Consider the following 16,329-nt stretch of genomic DNA (forward strand, 5'->3'; position numbering starts at 1 on the left):
AGCTTCAGTGGTTGACATCTTGTGGAAGAGGTGTGTTGGAAGGGGGGGGGGACCAGACACTGTTGTGATGTTAAAAATAAGATCAAAGGAAATGCTGTAAAGAGCAGAAAGAAGTAACAGCTAAATCCAGATGGGAGTAATGTAAAGGTAACATTTTTAAAAATCGTTTGGGAGTTAAGTGTTAGACACTGCACTTTTCTCGGAGCCGGTTTTTTTTTTTTTTTACTGTTGGTGCTCTTCTCTCGCTTTATTTTCCCTAATCGTCTGTGAAGTCAGGTACCTATTCCTGACCGCCGGGTCGACTGGTAGTTTCCTGCATCACAAGGGTATCGAACCGACGCACTTTTGGGTTCAGACGCCAGTCATAGTGAGTTTTCAGCGGTTCTGAATGTACCGAAAATATATCCGTCATGTAAGATGCACAAAGGACTAAGATTACTGTCGCCTAAAAAAATGCGTGCGAGGCTGCCATTCCACCCCACTTTACTCATCTGTCGTGGACCTGCATCACATTCCACCCGAACTCAACCACCACTCGCTCCCTGGTTACCGCCAACCCCCCGAGCTGCTACCCGAAACCTCCCGGCTACTGCCCCATACACCCACCCCTTGTGGTCTTTGCCCCGCGGCTTCCATTGGAGGCGAGAGCTTAGGGAAACCATGGCCAACACCCGACTCTTTCTTGACACCTGCCTCTCCCCTCCTCTTCTTTCTTCCCCACTCCACTACCCTCGGTAAAGCGAGGTAAAAAGTCGAGAAAGGAAGAGCAAGCAAGGTTGAGCAGAACTTCAAAGTGGAGACGGTGCTATGGCGGGCTCACTTTACACTTACACAGACCATCTTTTTACCTGTGAAGTTTATGTGGGGGAAAAAATGAAGTTAACGAGTTTATGCGTTTTTCACGCTTTTCCCCCGTCCTTTATACTTGTAGAAAGGTTGAGATAATTAACCGAAAAAATGTCCCGTGCTGGCTTTGTCCCTCTTTCATTTTGACTAATTTGTTGTTGGAGCAATAAATCATGCCAGCATTTAGTGCAGTGGCGGCGAATTAATCAGCCTCTCCCTTGTTGTCTTCAAAGAAAGCGGGTATTGGAGAGGCAGAGCATAACGAGCCTGTAGAGAGAAAGGCCACCGGGTAACAGTCCCAACCGCTGCTGTTAATGAATGTGCTACCTGGTGGCCGCAAACAACAAAATGCTGACGAGTGTTTAGTAGAAATCTGTCCACAATCCCGCGGTTTCACACACGCGCGAAAAGGCGTGACCAGGCTCTTACATCATTTGACCCCGCGAGACCCTGGCATCTTCTGCTGGAAGCTTGTAATCGGGACTCGGTATATGTTCTTCTTTTAACAACTGCATGTGTAGGACACAAAATCCAGCGAGACCTCAAAAGATACAAAGGCCTGATTTCACATCAAATCTTGGTGAGTGGGTCTTCTGTGATCAATGGCGCCACCTAACGTGTATCCACGATAATAAGACCTAACCCGCAATCAACCTTAGAATGATTTTTCTGGATGATGGTGATATAAACCCTAATCCAAGTTTAAGCCCTAGTTAATATCCTGTCAAGAAATTCAGACCCGACTTCAGGGTTTGGAGAGTCATGGCGATGTTCAGAAAAGACGGCATGGCTTATTATTTTTATTAGTAGGTTTATTATTAATGCAGAATTTTTTGTACCTGAATAAACTCAGGTTTTCTACAAGAAAAATGAGACATCTCCTGAAAAGAAGTCCTAACAGCTCTTTTGGGGCAAAAAAATGAATATATAAACCTGGTCTTATTTTCTGCGATGCGTGGTAGTGGACTTTCCGTGACGAGTGGAGAGAAAAGCACTCTCTCCCAAGCCCTGGCACAGCAGGGGCAGCGCTGCCATATTCGTGGTTTCTCCAGAAATGTCTTTGGGTAAATCAGATCCCTGCTGACACTGTCTCCTCACTCCACTCATCTAGCGACCCAAATCGATTACCCTCTGACCTTTCGGCGACCTCCTTCCTGGATTAAGTGCACGGACGAGAGTTGCGTTTTCTTCTAAATGTTGCTGATGGAAGAGGGAGGGAAGGGAGGTTTACTCCTTTTATTTGTCTGGATAGATTTTTTTTTTCTCCCTCTTCCGCCTCCCTCTTTGAGATGTGGTGCCAAGGGCAACGACTGATGAACGCTTCCTGTCAGTTGTGCGGTGTGTGTGGCAGCCTGGATTTCGATCCACCGCCTCTCTTTTGTGCGACTGCAGGTCTGCGATCCCTGCGTCATTGTGCACAGCGGTTAGCTTTTAAGGCTGTGGGATAAATGCTTTGACTTCTGTCACTGGGGTGGGGAATGGCTGGTCATGGCAGAACAACCATATTCCTGCTGAGGATTTCTCAGCCTGAGAAGTATTGACCAGAGGGCGAGGATGCCTTGCACTGGGCGCTTGACTCCAGTTCACCGGTCAGCCCCCTTTCCGTTCTGTTGTACAAGTTAGAATTCCAGTTTATAAAGCATGTACCTTTAGAGACCGTCTCCACTGTGAAACAAAAAAATGAACTGCAAATTCTTTACAATTGGACAAACAACTTCGCACACAGGTTTCAAACATCTATATATGGACGCAGGGCTGTTTAATAACCTCGTAAGTCGTTGGCTTTGTGTGTTGGATATGATTTGTATGTTTGCTTGTGTTTATGTGTGTTTTGTGTTTTGCTGGCAGATCTTGACACAAACATTGCTGGTCATGTTGCAGGTCTTGATAGAGACGCTAGTGGCCCTGGGAGCGTCTGTGCGATGGGCAGCTTGCAACATCTACTCCACTCAGGTTAGAAAGCCTCTTGGTGTCTGAATCTTGTGTTTTAAACACACCCAGAGACTTGCTTTCTCTCCTCCTCTCTGTGCGCACATACAGTATTAATGCCATCTTAATACCCCAGCTCTCAACATGAAAACCTTTAAGTTTGCACTGGCAGGTTGTCGCACTGCATCGTCAATTCTTTTCTACAACCTTGAAAAGACACAAATAAATGGCAGAACTCATAACTCACGCTTGTCATAGCAGTTCTGAAAACCAAACCCCACCCTCTTCCACTCCACGTTAAAAAATCATTTCATCAGTATTATCAGCTACAAGAGCTTGTCTGTATTACCACTTAGGCTTTGAAGAAAAGCTAAGTGATGGCCCTTTGGCGTGCAGCAGTTAACTGCCCTCCCCCCATATCCACTCTGTGGAGAGTGAAGCTAGAGGCCTCACAATCACAAGTGTGTGACGTCAAGCTTCTGAAGCCTAACAAGTACCAAGAGAGTGCCATGGCTGCTGTCTTTGTTCTTGGAAGTTCCTGAACCGTCTGACCGCCGCTTGTTTCTGGTCCTCTTGGGAGATCATAGAGGCCTGTGCTAAGAATGGAGCCACAAAGCCAGCATCCAGAATAATGGGAGTTAAATTTATGAGCTTTGAGCTTTTCCTGGGTCAGCAAGAGTCGGTCTTGAAGAGAAATAATGGTGCAGTGTCATGCACTAGTGGAGGGTGAAGAAAGATTTCTGTCGTGAGCTATGAACCCTAATGCCTGAGATGTTCACGTACACACACACAGTTAGCCTAGTTAAAATGAATGATACTGCAGATGAGGTGAAAGAGCAAGTGTGGGTGCCTTCCTCCATTTTCCTTCATTGAAAGCCACAAAAGAAATGTTTGTGTCTGTTAAAGAAAAATAATAATAAAACAGCACCAAAAACAAGTGCATACTTGCAGAGCTGGGTTCAGTCCCTCTATGCAATAGCTTGTTCTCGGTTTTAAAAAATGAACAAAAATTACATACTAACACTATTATCTGTTTCATCAGCCAAATTAAGACTGTCTTTCAAAAACAAAACTTGACCTTCAGACTTCTTCAAATCATTGACATTGAAAGGGCATTAAAAATAACATTGCTGGAAGAGTGTAGACTTAGCTGGAATCCTGTGTACGCAGAATGAAGTATCAGCAGCCCTGGCTGAGAGTGGTGTCCCTATCTTTGCATGGAAAGGAGAGCTTGAGGAGGACTTCTGGTGGTGCATTGACCGCTGCATCAATGCTGAAGGATGGCAGCCAAACACTGTAAGCATCTTGAGCTGTTGTCCATCTGTTAATGTGGCTAGATTATATGTTTAATGCAACTGTGTAATTAGTATGAATTCCCCATAATTCACATTGAAGTATATACTCTCAAGTGTGTGTGTATCTATATATACACACATGTATATTTAGCACCAGAGATATTATCATTCAAATGCACAAATGCTATTTGGCACTCCTCATATAAAATTCCACATGAAATATCTGGGTTAGGCAAATCATTGGCTCATTTTCTGTGTGCACCTCCAAGATCCTTGATGATGGAGGAGATGCAACACACCTGATGCTGAAGAAATACCCAGCCATGTTCAACATGATCAAGGGCATTGTGGAAGAGAGTGTGACGGGAGTGCACCGCCTATACCAGCTGTCCAAGTCTGGCAAGCTGACCGTGCCCGCCATGAATGTTAATGACTCTGTCACTAAGGTACCCAGTCGTGTCAGACTCCTTTTCTTATACCAGCCTCTCTGAGTCTCATGATATGCAGTTTGCTGGCAATCATCATAGGGACCTGCATAGGGCCAGAAAATCCCTATTTTTAACTTTGAACATTGTAAAATCAGATCATTTTTGAAGACAAAGTAAGGGAAAGCATTGTGCTCATATTTTGCATTCCTTTTGTGAAGTCAGGGCCAATTTTTTTATGTACCCGTAGTGAATAAGGCATAGTTTGTTTGTTGTTTTTTTTTCCTTTATTCAGATGTACTGATTATACGTTCATTGAAATGTTACATTGGGTTTTTTGTGCTTTTTTTTCCAGACCAAATTTGATAATCTATACAGCTGTCGTGAATCTATCTTAGATGCGTAAGTATCGTAGAAAGACATGTTTGTGACAGAGTGTTATACTCTCAGCATAGCTGTGAAGGAATTTTAATAAAATCTTAAAACTATTGTATTGACAAGAACGATAGTCCACAGTGAAAAATCTAGGTTTGGGGCCAGTTACATATTTTTAATTCTAAACATCTTTAGGCCTTAACTCTGTTAAGATAATAAGTTAATAGAAGCACAGTGTATGACAAATTTATACTTTTTTTTAAAACTGTCATTGTTTTAAATAAGATTAAACAGTTTAAGCCAGACTTTGTTCCCATAAGTATGATTTTTTATGCACTTGGGCTAAACATTGTAATGACATAGACGCAAGTTTTGAAAAACATTTCTAAATTTGTTTTTAGAACAGATTTAAGTTTCCACATGTGCCACTAGCCCTTTGCCCTTTCAGGTAGCTTCTTACTATAAACATTTTCTAAAATTATATTTACATTCACTGATCATAGCAGGATTGTTATTGCTGCTGGCATTGTGATATGATCGTGGTGCCAGTGGTGTGTTAGTGATAGCAGTAATTTAGTGTTGATGCAGTTCTTCTGTTTTGACTCCCCTCAGATTGAAGCGCACAACAGACGTGATGTTTGGAGGCAAGCAAGTTCTCATCTGTGGATATGGTGAGGTAAGTAACAGAACAGGGTTTGTGTGTGTGCACGAGGGAGTCTCAGGATTTTTTTTTAATTTGAGCTTTCTTTCATTTTAAATCCATGTGAAGTGCAGCTGTGCTTCATTGTGTTTCCTCTTATAAAACACCAAGAGCATGTACGAAAGCAGGGAAGAAAAGGAGAAGTGCAGTACGGAAATAAACATTAAGTATAACTATCGACAATAAACTTGCCTGAAGAGCTCATGTTGATAACATTGTCAAGAAAAGGCAGTTGAAAATGCATAGCTGCCTTTACTTGTATCTTTTAATGTGCACCCAGAATATGCATCGTCGTAACTTTTAGCCTAGTGTGCTGGGGTATAGCATACCAAAACAGCTTAGGGACAAGCTAAACAAAAATATTTAAAAAGCAGTAGGGGCAATTGGGACCGGGCAGAATGACTTGAAGACACTGTATCACAAGCTTGTATACAATTTTAGCTGACTGCTTCCATCATTGAGAACATGTATCGTGAGGTCTTGCTATGTACATACGCTGTCTAACCTAGCTTTTCTGTGACTTGCCTTTAGGTGGGTAAGGGATGTGCACAAGCTCTAAAAGGTCTGGGAGCCATCGTCATGGTAACAGAGATTGACCCTATATGTGCTTTACAAGCCTGGTGAGTACTAGTATTTATAAAAAGCTTGTGTCTTGTCTTTCTCTCTCTCACACACAGAACATAAACTACAAACACACACGCGGCTAACAGTTTTAGCAGTATTAAATAATTTATCAGAGATTGGAACTTTTTTAAAGCTTAATGTTGTTTCTTACCGTGTCATGTGTTTTGCAGCATGGATGGATTCAGAGTAGTGAGACTGGATGAGGTGGTCCGCAGTATTGATGTTCTAATCACGTGCACAGGTATGGCAGGTGGACTAAACAACATTGTGTTTGTTGACTGAAAGAAAAAATGCACAAAGAAGTTATCAGAAGTTGAAAGTTGCCAACAGAAACTTGACAACAAAAATAAAATTTCAAGCCAATTCTAATTAAATATTGAAGTCTTTTTTAATTATTTGAGCTTCTTCAGGTCATTTAAGGACGGTTTTGTTTTTTTTTTGTTTTGTTTTTTTTTTTGAGTTAGCAATGTTAATTAAACTGTTTCAAGAAAAGCTGGGTTTTATAGGGAAATTTTTCTGCTGGCAGTGGTAAATGGTAAATAGGTTTCTACAAATCAAATCTATTAAATACAAATGTAAAAATAAAATAAGAATTGAATATCAGTTATGTAACAGTTATGTGAACGATTAGAAAACAGAAACATCTGTCCCTTTTTTTAGTTTAAGAGTATGTTCTTGTTTAAACTACTCCAGCATTGTGGTCATTCGGCCACTTGTTTATGTATAGAAATGAATGTCTGATACTTTCTTCACAGGTAACAAAAATGTAGTTTCCCGTCAATCTCTGGATCGTCTTAAGAATGGCTGCATTCTTTGCAACATGGGTCATTCAAACACTGAAATTGATGTGGTGAGTCCCTTTTCTCTGGAGAATTATGATGTAAAATGGAGTGGGTAAGAAGAGTTGCAGGGCTTGGGGAGGTGGAGACGTGTTTCAAATTCAAATTTCAGTGTCATTTCATATTGTGCATTTTTTTTCTATTGCATGGTTAATAACTTCTTATTGTAGATAACCACATTATAAAATTTATTTTTTCTCATATGCATTCAGAAATTTCTACTTTTTCCAGAGATAATATTTTTTGATGAATAAACCTTTTAGGTGGTTGTGGTAAATGTCAGTTAAGAGATTGCTTGGCTTGTTTCTGTAGAGTTTATTGACATTTCTGACTGATATTTTGGACTCGAACTAATCCTGTGAACTATCCTTTCAGGCCAGTTTACGAACTCCTGAGCTTACATGGGAAAAGGTCCGATCCCAGGTGGACCATATCATCTGGCCAGACGGCAAACGCATTATCCTGCTGGCTGAGGTGCAGATTTCAACTGATCATCAAATCCTTTTGGTCTTTCATGTCCAATGCTGAGAAACTTTTCTGTAGCCCCTTTATTTATGTTCAGATGAATTTAAATTACATTGTGGTTATTATGATAGTGATCTGAACGGTGTGTGATCCCAATGCCTTTCTCTTACTTTTCAGGGCCGTCTTGTCAATTTAAGCTGCTCTTCGGTTCCCTCCTTTGTCGTCTCCATCACAGCCACCACACAGGCTCTGGCCTTGATAGAACTGTTCAATGCTCCACCTGGTCGATACAAGCAGGATGTCTATCTGTTACCAAAAAAAATGGGTGGGTGTGAGGATTTCCCCAAAAGTGTAGTGTCTGCACGTGCTACTTTAAAATTGGTCCATTATAAGAATATCATTTCATATGCTGTTCAAACATCCAAATTCATGTCATTTAGTGATGGCTTTGCCACAGTATTACTTGCAGAATAAAGCCCTTTCAGAAGATATGTGCTAGGAAATGTAGTTTTATTTGATGATCATGGATGCCTACAAGTGCTTAATTCACACTCATGCTTGCTTGCACCCAAAGTCAAGTTAGGTGTATAGTTGTATAGTCATGCTCTTTTGTCGACCCATCACACAAGCTAGTGCTTTGACTAGGATACCCAACAATTGTTGCAGATGAGTACGTGGCAAGTCTGCATCTGCCCACCTTTGATGCTCACCTGACAGAACTTTCAGATGATCAAGCCAAGTACCTGGGCTTAAACAAGGCTGGACCCTTTAAACCTAACTATTACAGGTATTTTAATATTGTTACTAATTTAATCATTTAATGAATATATGCATGATCAGGAAAAAATATATGTACATGCGAGTGCTTCTTAAGACTTTATTTGTCCACATTCATCTGCAATTTTCTTTTGCACTAATCCCTTATTCTCATTCCGTATGCTGTGCTTAAATCTGTGTGTAGGTGAAGACAATTTAACGAGTACTTTCCGATTTTTAAAAAATATTATTTTGAAAAAAAGATAATTAAAGACACTGTTTGATTTTATTTTCCAGATACTAGTGCAATTCTCTGTCCACCAAAGTCAGCGCTTGCATGTGACAAAGAGATGTGCATGGATGCGCATACAAGGATACCTTACCCATCATTCCGAGTTCAAGATGAGGATGCTTCTTGTACGAACGTGCAAAGCCATCGCCAAAGAAGTCGTTCAGTGACACTGGCTGTCTCTGTACATTTTTTTTTTCTTCCAGACTGTCATAAACAGCCTGATTGTAACTTGCATTATGTCACTATTTTCTTGTTCATTTTGTTTTCTTGACCTCTTTCTAGAACATAATCTGTCTATTTGCTACACTTGTTCCAATTGATTATAATCAGTCATCATTTAATTGCAGAGGTATTTCTGTTTGTAAATTAAACCACTGTCATCCTAACAGACTGTAGCTTTTGGAAAAATTTTCAGAGCACAGCACAATAGTATTAAAGCTTCCTCACTAGGTCTTCTTGCTCTCTAGAGGGCTAGGCTGTGAAACTAACAGGTTGTTGCCCAGGCCAGCAAGGAGACATCACTGTTGTGTAGTCCTTGTTAGAAATTCACGTGTGTTTTGTGAAATAGATGCGTGGCAAATTACTGTGAAAGTGTCCCTGAACAATTGTGAAATAAGAGTGTGCTGCGCTGCAAATTCACTGAAGCGTTGGTGGTGAATGTTTGTGACTGACGTGACAGATTTCCATACAAGCTCAACTGAGACATATTTCAATGCTGACAAATGTCTGTTAATTGATTTGCTGGAAGCACAGTGGTTAACGCCTATCACCCAATACAGTGAAGGTTGGCTGTCCTGGGTTCAGCTTTCGTCTCAGTCACGCTGTTCTTTCTCTGCATGTGTCATCTGTTCAGAGGACTGACTGCCTTAGTTGCTGGCACAGCATAAAACAATTCCTCCCACCCTTGCTGGACAGCAGTGAGAATAGAAATGTTTCTGGCTCCCGGTGAGAATGATCCCTTGTCATGCGTTGTTCACAGATAAAACAGCACGAAATATGACAACAGTTTGGGAGTTGGGTGGGAGGGTAGGATTAGGTGGCAGATACATCGATTTCAGGGAAGCTCAAGCTTCAAACTAAAAATTTTCCCTGTGCCTGCATTTTTTACTGAAACACTGCAAAATAAGGGAATAATGTTTATAGTTAAAGGTAAATTAAAAAATGTTAACTCAAAGTGTTTGATTTTCAACAGCAGTGAGAGGGTTTAGGGTGTGGAAACAAAAGGGTTGGATAGAGGAGGGGAGAGTACCCAGCTGTCTGCATTTTGAGCAGAAACTGCCACTGGACAAATCGGCTAAACTTTTTGTTTTTGTGAGACACTTAGGCCATGCTGCAGATCAGTAAAGAGCGTGTACCTATCTGTAATAAGATGTGCATTTTCTGAACAATTCTTATGTAGTTACTTTTTTCCACCATCACCCAAGAAGTCATGAATGACCATAAACTAGCCGGAATTGTATGTGACATTTTCCAAAAAAGGCACAAAGTGGCTCTACATTTTTAAAAGGTGCACAGCAATGTAAACATGCAAGAGGTCCACTTTCTTCCTGAAGGAATGCCCTGTCGCCTGTGAGCACTAAATCACCTTAAAACCATAGGTGCAGAAAAGGCTCGAGTATTTCAAAGCTGTGTTGCACAAACATATCTGTTTCTGAAGGAAGCTTCAAACTGAAAATTTTTTTTACATTCGTAGATTAAAGTGTATAAAGAGTCTGAAGTGTATACACTTTAAGGAGAGAAAACCCTGGGCCAGTAATAGTTGTAGAATTTTAAAATTAGTTTTAAGTGTGGAAATAATTTGTCGTAAACCTTTGTAGTTACCTCCTCTTACATTAAGTCCTATATCTGGATTGCTGTTCCTGCCACCAGTGGATGTTAAGCGAGCAGTTTCACAGACCAAAGCATTCTTCTACTTGCTGCAGTCAAGCGAGCTGCCTCACCCCAACTCCCATTCCGATATTAATCTCTATCCTGCAGCTCACATGACCTCAAGTGGTTCTCGTTCAAAATAAACTGAGTCTTTCACAGAAGAGGTGTTTTCACAATGTGATAATAAAAGTCTGTTTTGATGCAAAATGTGTGCCTCACATGTAGTGTGTTGAAGAGCACGTTGTATTTGAAACAACACTTATGTGCTTGACAGATCAGAGATGCTGAAACTTTTTTCATATTTGAACGTGTATGTGAATAGTGTAGCTGGTTATGGATCTTTTCTTTATTTCGTAGTGGAGTGTAAATATTTGTAGGTATCTTGAAAACGTTATCAATTGTTTCTTATCGCTCTAATCAGGATCTTTTGCCCTTTTCACTGCTGCAAATGGGCACCAAAGCATTTAATCAGATATTAACCTAGCTTGAAGGGGCAATGTGGCCCTCATGTTTACAAATTTAATGTAAAAAAAAATTGTCCTGGTGTTTAATTTTTAAATTACTTCAAAAATCACACAGTTGCTCCTTGCACAGGCTTCAGTTTTATGCCTTGATACATAAGTCAAGAACTGAACTCGTTCTCTGATGGATATTTTCATGTTGATGTTCTGTCTGCTGCTGGTTCTTAAGTAGTTCCATTTATGGGAGTAAAACCATTAAGTCCTTGGACTCTGGCAATTTACTGTGTAATTTGGACTGCTATTGCATTAATGTGGAGTGACCAAAGGTCACATGATGGCCATTTTTGCATGCCTGGCCCAGTATGTTAATAATGAAAGGAAGAGATGGGAGAAGATGTGTATGTATAATGAAAGAAGCGGGTTTGACTTCAGAGGTTTTTAAATTGTCGCATTAACAGTACATGTGTTCCCTCACAGTTACCTTCTTTGCTTTCATTTATTCGTGGAACATGAATGAATGCATTTCTGTATCTAGTTGAGTTTTTCAGTAGCTTTTATTTTTGTAATTAAGTAAGACTGAATAATTAGCCGTCTATTCATTCACATGTTTTGCTGCTGTAAAGTCCTTGTGTTACTTGCAATAATCAAGGAAGATCTTGGGTTTGGGGTATATTTTTTTCCCTTTATTTTTTGCTGCTTCTTTTCTTTAGAAGAATTATGCACTGGTAATGTGTACAACAGGTAAAAGTATCAGCAATATTCAGCGACATCCATCTGCTGGATTGTCATTCTTTGTAAGGTATCTTTTTCTGTTACTGTCGGTTTTCTGTACCTGTAGGCATGCATGTGTTAGCTGATGCAGTTTGTGTGATTGTGTAGTGATGGGGCTGGTTGTTCAAGACTGAAAAAAAATGCGATGCCCACACCAATGTAATATGGAAATCTAGATTTCATAACTTCCTTTACTACTTTCTTTTTAAGCGTTTGCTAAAAAAAAAATAAAGTCTTTCTATCAAAATGTTTGCCTTCAGTGGACACATAAAATTAATGAAACACTTTCAAATGCAGCACAAGTCTTTAAGAGCACTTGGCATTGTGAAATGTGGATAGATTATATAGTTCAGTATTAACTGTTGTGACTCTGTGTAAGGTGGGTTGTTTGAAGTAGTCTTCCAAGTCAAACCCAGGTGAAGTGAATAATCCATCATTTTTGATGTTTCTCCTTCCTGTCCTCTCATCGCCCCTTCATAACTTCAATGAGGTTTTCATTGTGGCTCATCTTTGACAGCGGGGATTGGAAGAAGGGGGCTGCTAATGTTTAGATTTAATGGGAGAAGCACTGTAAGTTTATACTTTACAAGACTCTTTTTATCTCAGCTTGATTTTGTATGAATGCAGGTCACAGTAATGAAGTGGACTTTCGGTGATTTATTTTTTTGGTGGTAACCAAAAAAAAAGGGGGGAAAACACATGATTTTTTTTTAAGATATTCAGGGAACGAACAATATTGCTGATTTTGGAGTTGTTCTGGCAATTAGGATTCTGCAGCTTGTGTATAGATGATGGTTTTCTCTGTGTGGTTGTGTATTCTTTTTTCCTGATCTTCCAGTCAGTGATCATTTTGTTGTTGAAGTTGTCAAATAATCTTTTTGTGGATCACTTCAATAAGGGGAATGAGACCCTCTGAGTGTGACTAGTCCATTTAAAAACAGCTTGATGTCTGTTGCACCAGCAACTAGGTTTCAGAACTAAAAGAGCACTTACAAGTTGCTTACTTTATTCAACGGAGACTTGATGACCAAAGATGTTATTAATTTCTGTTTCTGTATATCACTGAAGATACTGTTCACTACGTTATGTCTAAATTTGAAACAAATCAATCACACTTTGATTGTAAATTTCCCAGCATTTTTTTTTATCTCATCCCCACTCACCTTTTAAAGTTTAGAGAAAGATGATGATGCAAGTTCAAGTTTACGGTTTTGCTTATAAATGAATGCATACCAAAACCAAATAACTTACACTAAAAATGGAGGTTGACCACAAAACAATGTGCAGGCATTTTGTTCCTCACTCGGGTCAAGGAACAGCAATGGGTTCTGCTGCAAGGCAGTCATCTACTGAGCTGTGCATGCAAATATTTTCCATGAGTTTATGCTTGAAACTGTAGATGTAGCTAATAATTTGGTGAGTTTTTAATGATTCAGTGAGAGCTTATCTACTGTTTATGGATCAAGAGGACAAATTTCAATGGCAAGCTAGTTTTGGCATCTTAATTGTATTTTTTATCGACAGTACTTGAGTATTTGTGAATACCGTTTTCTGGTAACTAATAAGGTGTGTGAGCATGTGCACTGGAACATGCATGGGCATGATATATACTTGATTGCTAGATACTCCTTTGACCACCAATATTTTAAGTTTTTCATGACAAAACTAATCAAACTGCGATATAGTTAGAAATCTGTTAATCAGTTGACAATCGTAAGCCAGTGAATAAGCAAGCACCACTTGCTATATAATTTTAATAACCAGTATAAATCTTTTGATGCCAGTAAAACTCTTCTTCTGACAGCCTTAGTCTAAATGAGAGATTTTTCAGGTTAAACTAATTAAAGGTATGTCAAGTATTTCTTCTTGCAAAGATTTCTTTTTTTTTTTTTTGTCTTTCGATATTTTATCCACTTTAACAACGACAATGTAAAATCAATGAGCAGACTTTTCACTTTGATAGGAACAAAGCTGACATCTGTTTCACCTTCACGTTCATCATCATTAAAGAGTGGGCTGCGTGTTCACCACACTAAATTTAGTTTCCAAATGTACTAGAAAACTGAGTGGCTTTTTTTCCATCCATATTTCTGATGTTGTTAGAATGGGCAGCTAGGAAATACCACTTGCACTTGCATAACTAACCCCATGCACTTGACTCCTAATGTTAAAAGAGCTGACCCACACTGTAGAATGAGTGGTTCCTTTGGTTCAAACACATTGTTAGAACGGGCAGCTAGTCAACGCTCCTTGTGCTTCCGAACCCAGTGCATGACAGCCCTTCTGCCTTTTTATCTCTTGAGAGCACATGGATTTTGTACAGCACATTTCTTCTGAAAACTTAGCACATGCACCTCTGTCATTATTTGGACACACAATATACGCTGATGCATTACACAATTTCACATTCATTCGTGAAACGGTAAGGCAGCGACCGAGGAAAGTCCTTGTCAGCTTAGTTCATTTGTGGATTAACTCACTTTAACTGACAAAGCTGAAAGTGAGATCAGGGACTTTTTTTTTTTTTTTTTTTTCAAAATGGCCAGGAAGGTTTTGTAATGGAAATAGGACCCAGCAATAATAGGTTATGTCCTGAATATCTGGTGTTTCTGTTCTTGATGCCTTTTTCCAGTGTCAATCATTCTTTATCGTACCAGATCTTTTCTGACAGTGTGATTTGGTTGAAGAAGATGAATATCACTATCTATATGCCACCCTTGATCCCGGGCCTGAAGACCTCCATGACTTCTGTTATCTAGTGTGTTAGGGTGCAGGAGCATCAGTTGCATTCTGCAGATATCCAGATTGTCTCATAAACTTTGATGTACTTACGTCACAGATAGATTTCTTAAAAGTACATTACAATGGTGTCTAAATAAATTAATAAATTAATTATACATCAGACTTTGGAAAAAAGGTCATCTTGTGCTGTTCCATGGTACCTATTACCTCATTGTTTTCTGACCTCCAAGATTATTTTTTTTCCTTCATTTTGGGAGTATGTAAAGACAAATGTTTGATGTTGTACAATGTTGTGAATTTTTTGTGTTGTACAAGTCTTTCATTTTACCTCTTTTTGGAAACAAATGATCAGTTATTACTGATTTCATATATCATAGCATTCAGATGCCGTTTTTGCTTTGGATTAGAATTTGGTTTTCTACCCAACTTGTAATTAGGAATATCTAATGATAGCAGCATCTGCTACTGTGTGAATTTAAAACAACCGAGGGACAAAATTGCTAGGAGACATTCCAATTAAATTTACTTTTCCACTCCTGCCTTGTCCATGTCTTTCCCATCATGGCACATACCTGTAGTGCTACAAGATCACAAATAAAGTTGCTGCCTTGCAAAACAAAAATTATGTGTCCAGCTCTAGATGACCATCAGTGCTTAGCAGCCACCCACTTCACTTCCCTACATTAACTTCACATCGTCAGCGATGAAGGTAGGAGGTGGCTGTTCTGACCTGCGTCTGTGAGAAAAAGGAAAGTTCCTTTGGAGCATTTCTACACTAGTTTTTTCCCCCTCTTCTTCTGTGTGTTATCTAACAATGCGTTGTTCAGTGACGACCTATCGCAGGTGTTCAGATCCTTGCACAAACTGCCTCCTTTCATTCCCACACCCATCTCTAGCTGCCTAAATATTGCTTACCATGCCTGTACTAATAACTCAGAGCAATGTAAACTTTCATGGTAGGCTTGCTTAAAATCATGTTCTGCTCATTGAGCACAGTAAGTGGTGCAAGGGAGGGAATTAAGGACAGGGGAAAGCAGGTGGAAGCAAAGTTATCTCCATATTTTGGGGGAGGTGTAGGATTATGTTTCAGGGGTCTTAATTAGACCATTTAGCATTTTAATAACAAATGCACTTGTTATAGTAAGATCTGCCAACTACTTAATCAGTATATCATGGAATTTTTTTTCCAATCCCCATTATGAAATGTGTTAATCATGACTTGAGAATATTCCTTTTTGTAGCTTTGATAAATTACTCAAGAATTTTTCTTTAAAAATTTAACTTTTGCTTGTACAGCATTTTATAAAATATTCTTTTCTGCAACTTAGAAACATGCATACACCTCTTGCCCTTTTGTTTTGGTCATTGATGCTCATCTTTTAATAGTATTTCCATGTTGCCATGGACTATGCACATAAGAACATAAAGCCAGCTGATATCGTCTTATTTCTTTTTTTTTTTTTGCTTGTGATTAGCAGGCATAGGAGTATGTTACTCTGAGTGCCTAAACTCTTGCCCAATCATAAGAACATGGCATAGAAAACAAAAAAAAAATAGAATGGTAATGCAAGGTATATATCATTTAGTTTGAAACACTCCTATCGGCATGATAGAAATAAATTCCAGAGAAAATAACTTTTTTTCAAACTACTGCAGCATCTGACAATCTGTCAAAAATTGCAATTAGTTGTGGACATTTTTTTCCTTATCTATTCAGTGCATCCTAGTTTTACCATTGATTGCATCATCTGTACATAACGCAGCATGGTGTAAAACTAAATTTCACGCTGCCTAAGTATATGCTGTTCACAGGATGCACATCAACAGCATTGTTATGCACTTGGAAAAAGTCTTTGTATATAAAGAAAACAACTTGCCTACAAAATTGTGTCTTGGTATTTTCCTACATTGCAAGGATTGAGGACCAGGGCCCACAAGTT

At 39.3% G+C, this 16,329-nt stretch overlaps 1 protein-coding gene across 11 annotated transcripts in view; it reads left to right on the forward strand.

Moving 5' to 3' along the window:
• LOC112571894 (S-adenosylhomocysteine hydrolase-like protein 1) overlaps window positions 1-16,329 on the forward strand; it is a 104,110-nt gene extending 87,781 nt beyond the window's left edge. For all 11 annotated transcript variants that reach the window (XM_025251253.1, XM_025251254.1, XM_025251255.1 and 8 more), the window contains 12 exons: window positions 2,728-2,799; window positions 3,946-4,071; window positions 4,340-4,516; window positions 4,851-4,897; window positions 5,483-5,546; window positions 6,102-6,190; window positions 6,365-6,435; window positions 6,950-7,044; window positions 7,409-7,507; window positions 7,676-7,823; window positions 8,165-8,285; window positions 8,552-16,329. In XM_025251253.1, the coding sequence (XP_025107038.1) occupies window positions 2,728-2,799; window positions 3,946-4,071; window positions 4,340-4,516; window positions 4,851-4,897; window positions 5,483-5,546; window positions 6,102-6,190; window positions 6,365-6,435; window positions 6,950-7,044; window positions 7,409-7,507; window positions 7,676-7,823; window positions 8,165-8,285; window positions 8,552-8,558 (1,116 nt within the window). In that variant the 3' untranslated portion in view covers window positions 8,559-16,329. The remainder of the gene's footprint in view (window positions 1-2,727; window positions 2,800-3,945; window positions 4,072-4,339; window positions 4,517-4,850; window positions 4,898-5,482; window positions 5,547-6,101; window positions 6,191-6,364; window positions 6,436-6,949; window positions 7,045-7,408; window positions 7,508-7,675; window positions 7,824-8,164; window positions 8,286-8,551) is intronic.

Source organism: Pomacea canaliculata, linkage group LG9 (genome assembly GCF_003073045.1).
Source record: "Pomacea canaliculata isolate SZHN2017 linkage group LG9, ASM307304v1, whole genome shotgun sequence".
NCBI lineage: Eukaryota > Metazoa > Mollusca > Gastropoda > Architaenioglossa > Ampullariidae > Pomacea > Pomacea canaliculata.